General features: G+C 53.6%; 1 protein-coding gene across 1 annotated transcript; it reads left to right on the forward strand.

Annotated features, from left to right (window-relative positions):
• Window positions 1-1,489: 1,489 nt before the first annotated feature.
• Window positions 1,490-3,462, forward strand: BJY04DRAFT_109753 (MCT family MFS transporter). Its single transcript, XM_073708114.1, has 3 exons — window positions 1,490-1,513; window positions 1,570-2,931; window positions 3,010-3,462. The coding sequence occupies exons 2-3, from the start codon at window positions 1,646-1,648 to the stop codon at window positions 3,173-3,175; spliced, it is 1,452 nt and encodes a 483-aa protein (XP_073568296.1). The 5' UTR covers window positions 1,490-1,513; window positions 1,570-1,645; the 3' UTR covers window positions 3,176-3,462.
• Window positions 3,463-7,147: the final 3,685 nt, after the last annotated feature.

Raw genomic sequence — 7,147 nt, forward strand, 5'->3', positions numbered from 1 at the left:
ATACTTATGAAAAAGAAATCAAAAGATTCTCGCAGCTATGGGTCCAAGGTGGATGGAGTCGTGGTCGGCCGGCTGTAGTGGCAACCTTCTATCAACAACTCAATATCTACTCCGTAGTCCGTACAGGCTGAGAGAAGTATCAGGAGGAGTCTTGGAACCCTTGACTCTGGCAGAGTGCAATGTCATTCACAACAGCGACTCCCTCCATAGTGCATACTCCATTCCATGCTATACTCGGTAGATCGTAGAATATCAAATAGACTACTAGCTAAGCGAAGCCACCGGCATCATCCTCGATCCGGCGTTCTCTTGGAGGGTGATCTGGGCAACGCTTAGCCTGTCTTGGACTCTTGGTGTCCTCATCACGTGCCCTACGTCATGGACTTGCCCCATCCGGAGAACCGAGTGCCCGACGCCCGTGGGGTTATTCTCCAGTCACTCTCCCTCCCAGTCTCCCACTCTCACTCACTTCACGCGATCTCCTTCCACATGGAATTCACATTCTCTCGAGATTTCTCTGCTCTTCGATCAAGCTGACCACTATGTTCCACGTAACCAAGCTGAGCCAAAATCAACCACTCCGTCCCTGGCCCACTCGGCAGTATCATGCCGGAATATCCACATGGCTGAAGCAAGGAGGGCGTATCTCGAGGTCGTTATGTAAACTTTCAACCCCGTGGGAAAACATCCTGAAAATGGCGATGAATTGCTAGCCGTCTCTGTCAGGCAATAATGGCGGTGATCAGCCTGGTCCCTGCGCAGGTTCTCAGACTGCTTGAATGGGACACAGATTCCCGTGGGGTAAATCTATACTCATACATAATACATTGGAATATTCAGATAACTACTAGTTAGATGTTGTCGCTGTAGGGCTGGTCAGTGGTGAGGGATCCATCCATTCCACCCGGTCGTTCCTTCCCTTTGCGTCCACATCTCCCATCTGACCTCCACCTTCAGCTTCACTTTCACCTTCACCTTCACCTTCATCCATCATCATCTTCCTCTCAACCACTGTCCTGTCTGTATTCTTCCATCACTTCCATCGAAAGAAAGTACTTGCTGCCGAAGACGTGATTGAATTTCTTGGAGACACCCCCACTCCTCTTACCTTCCTGATCGCGTCTAGTGCCCACACACCGCAACCGAATCAGCCAAACTACCACCAGCCAAGTCGGTCAATTCCGCTCCATGACCAATTCAAAATGCTCTCCTTGGATTACTGGTCCGCCGAGGACCCCTCTCGGGTCGTCAACCCAATAATATGCATCCGTCAAGGCCCAGTATGCCAAATTTTTTACCAGTCTTTACTCTTTGCTCAGTCCTCCCCGGGTTCTTTATCAAAAGGGTCCCCATACTACTCGAGCATTTCTCTTGTCTCCCCCCTCTAGAGACTCATCCTGCCAGTCATCATCATTATCCCGATACAACAACGACAACCGACATTAAGCCTGTCTAGGTCGACAAGTATTTTGAGCGTGTATCAGACTCTGGTTGTGCGGTGGAGAGGAACAAGGTCAACCGTGGTCCACTTCGCCCGAAGCCTTATACTAACATGTCACCCAACATCAGACTCTCCAAGGACGTACCATCTGGAGAGCTACCAAATGAATCAAACAATCATGGGAATCCCATACATCAATCCGATATGCGTTTGCCGGCACCGGAAGAACAGTCGCATGGGATCAGCAGCACCGTACTCCACAACACCTACCCCACCACCAACGTCTTAGAGTACACCGAAAAGTCGGGATTGCCATCAAGACTATATGATCATTCATCACCGATGCCGAACATGGGTCTTTCCAGACAGTCTTCTGAGGATACTGTCGCCGATGAGCTTGGCCGCCGAGCCAGCCGTGTCACTACTGATGCCGAAGGTAACACCTATCCTGAAGGCGGCTTGGAGGCCTGGCTAGTTGTTTTGGGTTCCTTCTTGGGTCTGTTCGCCGCCCTGGGCCTTGTAAACACCATTGGAACCTTCCATGCATACCTCGAAAACAACCAACTGAAAGACTACAGTTCCGGAAGCATATCATGGATTTTTGGCATCTATGCATTCCTGACATTCTTTGGCGGCGTTCAAGTTGGTCCTGTTTTTGACGCCAAAGGGCCCCGTGCACTGGTCTTCTGTGGCTCCGTACTGGTGATGGTCATGGCCGTGACGATGGGATTCTGTACCCAGTACTGGCACTTTATCCTTTCAATCGGGGTTGCGGGAGGGCTAGGAACGTCTCTGATCTTTACTCCTGCAGTGTCATCAATCGGCCACTATTTCAACGAGAAACGCGGAGTCGCAACCGGCATTGCGGCCACCGGTGGTTCAGTCGGCGGGATTGCCTTCCCTTTGATTCTACAGACCCTGTTTCCCAAGATTGGATGGGCTTGGGCAACCCGAGTCATTGCTTTGATCTGTCTGGTCTCGGTCATTGGGGCTTGTTTGTTGATCAAATCTCGGCTACCAAAAAAGCCAGCGTCGAAAGAAAACGTTCTTCCCGACTTTCGCATTTTCCGAGACCTCAAACTCACTCTCACCACGGCCGGTATCTTCTTCATCGAATGGGGACTCTTCATCCCCATCAGCTATATCTCTGCATATGCACTGGCACATGACGCTCCTGAAACTCTGTCATACCAGATGCTGGCATTCCTCAATGTTGGCTCTTTCTTCGGACGAGCGATACCTGGATTTTTCGCAGACTACGTGGGACGATTCAATACTCTAATAGTCACAGTCGCAATGTGCCTTGTCTGCAACGCGTGCCTTTGGCTGCCTGCTGGTGATAGCATACCAGTAATGATCGTCTACTGCGTACTCTTTGGTTTCGCTAGTGGTAGCAACATTAGTCTCACCCCGGTCTGTATCTCGCAGTTATGCAAGATCGAAAACTACGGGCGATATTATGCGACCTCCTATACCATCGTGAGCTTTGGGTACGTCGAGACAAGTGATATGAGTTCTCATTTTTTTTTATCGGCAGAGCAATGACTGACAGGATACCCTCCAAACAGAACTTTGACAGGTATGCCGATTGCCGGAGAAATTCTCGCCCGTTGCAATGGAGACTACTGGGGCCTCATTACGTTCACGGTCTGCTGCTACGCTGCTGGCCTTGTCTGCGTAACGGCGGCGAAAATGATTCACGTCGGCTGGCGTAATCCTTGGGTGTTATATTAGGTCAACGAACAGTACCAGCCCTGCGTCTGATCCCTGTTGGCGTCTTTGAGAGGGCGTCCTGCATCAAGGGGGGCACCTGATCACGACCGCTACCCATGGTCAACCGTAGAAATGGCACCTCCCGCTGTGTGTACACGACATCCCCAGTCCGTGCGTCTTCCACTCCACGGTTCTGGGCGATCGGACTAATGATCTATTGAAAACCCTATTCAAACCTTCGTCGCCTAGTTACGGGCTGACGGATATCATGGAGCGCATTTATGCCTAGAAAATAAAGTTAATGCTCAGACGGCTCCGCCAATAAACCTGCTTAAACCACAGAACCGAAGAATCTGTTCCTATAGTCAGTCGGACACCCATCCGTACCCTCCATTGCAGTCAGTCCACGGCAGCCCTTTGCCGTCGAGCGTCACCATGATGGCCTCAAACTTGCAATGTTCGATTAAGACAGGCCTGGATCATCGTCCCACCCGCTTCATGATTGTCCTTCCCACTAGGAGTGTCGTATCAAAGTTCCCAGAGCCATGATGCCCATCTGATGACACATCCGAAGGCCAACACGCATTACAAAAACCGCCTGCTCATATCCGTTTCGCACCTGCGGTCTTTATACTTCCTTTATCTTGGTTTGCGTTGTTTCCTATTGAGTGAGTCGCTGTTGACAGCTGATCTTTGTTCAATATGGCACCCTTTCATAGCAAGCTTGTCTTCTTTCTCTCTCTGGGGACACTGCTTCAACAAGGGACGGCCTTGCCACAAGCAGGCCAGTCTTCGAAGTGTGCTGGATGTGGCCAAACTGTGACGAGTGCTGTTACTATATGCACCTCTACCCCTGGAGTCCCTGGTGGTGGTGGTGGTGGAGGAGGAGGAGGAGGTACCGTACCCACTCCTTCGAATGGCCCACCGGGCCCTGGACCTACAGGAACCCCAAGCCAACCTGGAACCAGTCCAAGTGGCACGCCAAGTCACCCGGGAGGAATTATCCCCACGCCTTCGACGACCGGCCCGGGGCCGGGGCCTACTGGGACACCAAGCCAACCTGGGACCAGCTCCCCAAGTCTTCCGGGGACAATCATACCAATTCCCCCAACTAGTTCATTAAGTGGGCCTGGACCTACTGGAACACCGAGTCAGCCTGGAACTAGCCCTAGCGGAACGCCAAGTCATCCAGGGGGCATAATTCCCACTCCCTCGACCAGCTCACCAGGAACACCTGGCCCAACAACAACTCCAACAGTCCCGCCAACCAAGCCTCCAACCACTCCACCTACAACTCCTCCAACTACTCCACCAACTGTTCCTCCCACCACATCCCCTAGCAAACCCCCAATCACAACCCCAAGCGTAACCCCAAGTCAACCAGGAAGTACTGGGACGCCTGGGCCTAGCACAGCTCCTGGAGGTGGAGGTCCTGGAGGAGGCGGTCCTGGAGGAGGCGGTCCTGGAGGAGGCGGTCCTGGAGGAGGCGGTCCTGGAGGAGGCGGCGGAACTGGTGGAGGTGGAGGTCCTGGTGGTGGAGGTGGTGGTCAACCCGGAGGCGGAGGTCCGGGAGGACCGGGGCAACCCGGCGGTCCCGGTGGACCAGGCCAGCCTGGAGGTCCAGGCGGTGGTCCAGGAGGAGGTCAGCCAGGTGGCGAAGGCCCAGGAGGACCTGGCGGTGGCGGTGGTCCTGGTGGACCTGGTCAGCCTGGAGGTCCTGGTGGAGGTCCGGGAGGAGGACAACCTGGTGGTGGAGGCCCAGGAGGACCTGGCGGTGGTGGTGGTCCTGGTGGTCCAGGCGGAGGAGGCGGACAGCCTGGTGGAGGAGGTCCGGGAGGTCCGGGAGGTCCAGGGCAGCCCGGCGGACCAGGCGGACCTGGCCAGCCTGGAGGTCCAGGAGGAGGGCAACCCGGCGGTGGAGGCCCAGGAGGAGGACAACCCGGCGGCGGAGGCCCAGGAGGACCTGGCGGTGGTGGTGGTCCTGGTGGTCCAGGCGGAGGCGGAGGACAGCCAGGAGGTGGTCAACCAGGACCTGGCGGCGGAGGGGGCGGAGGTGGTGGCGGCGGAGGGGGCGGAGGCCCTGGAGGTGGTTGCCTATGCCCTTGTCCCTGTGGCGGAGGCGGCAGAACACAAAGATCTGGAGACCATGGACCATACAGTCAAGGATCAAACGGTCAAGACTGGTATGGTCAAGGCTACGGCGGACAGGGCCAAGGCGGGCAGAGTCAGGGGGGATATAATCAAGGCGGACAAAACCAAGGTGGATATAACCAAGGTGGTCAAAGCCAGGGTGGACGGGGCCACGGTGGTCAGAGCCAGGGCGGACAGAATCAGGGAGGATATAATCACGGCAGACAGAGCCAAGGTGGTCAGAAACCAGGAGATCAGGACCAGAGTGGCCAAGGTCAGAGCGGACAAGGCCAAGGGAACTCTGGCGGGTACGGCTCAGGCGGGCAATCATCAGGAGATAATTCTGGCGGGCAAGGATCAGGTGGGCACAAGGTCAAAGCACGCACGAATGGAGCTCCAACAGCCAGACAATCAAGCAGCCATTCAAGTTCCTCGACTCACTCACCATCTAGCTCACATCATACCACTCATAGAATCACTCGTCTGGGTCCCGCTACTACTGAGGGGACAATTGAAAAGCATGCCCTCGCCGGAGATTCTGGGCCGACAAGAACTACAGCAACGGCTGCTACTACTACTAGTGACGATGACGATGACGAGAAAGAGACAGACTCCGACTCGGAATCGAATTCTGATTCTAGGTCAACTGAAAAGGACGCCCACAAGAAACATTCCGCCACTATCAAGCCTACAACAACCTCAACCTTGACAGAGGACGATGATAACGAGGACACCAACCTTGCGAAGAGACAGTCGTGGGCTGGATCCGTTGGTGGAGGAGCGGGAGACGCCGCTCATGGCGCTGACGGCAGTTCATTCACGCTGCCCACCGTACCTGCATCAGCTACTTTGGGAGATTCTTATGGCCCTCAAACAACGGGATCTGATTCTGGCAATGGTGGCTATGGCCATGGTGATTCGGGCCATGATGATTCAGGTTATGGTGACTCCGGCCACGGTGTCTCTGATCCTGGTTACCAGGATTACGGCGATGACGACTCCTATGATAAAGACCCCGGCAAGGACGATTCTGACAAGAAAAAGAAGAAGAAGCCCGGCCACGACGATTTCGGCAAGAACGATTTTGGCACCGATGACTCCGGCCACGCCAATGGTGGTAATGGCAATGGAGACATCGGCAATCACAATGGCAACAACAACGGTGATTCCAACCGCGGAGGCTTAGGCTCAGGCTCTGGTTCTGGCTCTGAGGCTGCGGCTAATTCTGGTTCTGGTACTGGAAGCCAGGGTCAAAATAGCGCTGCCGGAGGTGGTATCGACCTGAACCGCTACAACCGACTTAGCAGCATCGGGTCCAGCACGCTCACATCTACCACAAGAGCATCTTCGAGCCCATCTTCCTCAGCAACTCCATCTTCTACGGCGACTCGCTCTACCTCGGTGTCTCGCACCTCTTCAGCGAGGCCAACGTTTGGTGCCAGGCGATTCCCATACTGGTACTAAGTTTGAGGCTTGATATAACTTGCGAGGTGGAAATAGTAGGGAAATGATATATTGGAGCAGAAGATACAAAAGCGTACTGAGAATGTCTATCTAACTTTTCATCTTATTTTCTTTGTTGATGTTACTCTGACTGAGGTTTAATACGGAGTCATTATATAATTCTAGGGATGGATAGGCGTATTGGGTAGAGAGGAGGAGTACTTACCTTTCAGTCTGAGTAACGATCCTGATAATGTTAATTCTATATGTTCAGCCAACTATACTCTTATTCGGTCTATTGTCTATCGTTCTGACTAGGACTCTGGACGTATATATTTTACATAGGCAAGAGAGCATGTTAAGGTCAAAACCATACCATCATTTTCAACTCGAAAGGCCCTATAGATCTAATCTACGAGA

The sequence above is a fragment of the Aspergillus karnatakaensis genome, assembly GCF_047715665.1.
Source record: "Aspergillus karnatakaensis strain CBS 102800 unplaced genomic scaffold BJY04scaffold_45, whole genome shotgun sequence".
Classification (NCBI taxonomy): domain Eukaryota; kingdom Fungi; phylum Ascomycota; class Eurotiomycetes; order Eurotiales; family Aspergillaceae; genus Aspergillus; species Aspergillus karnatakaensis.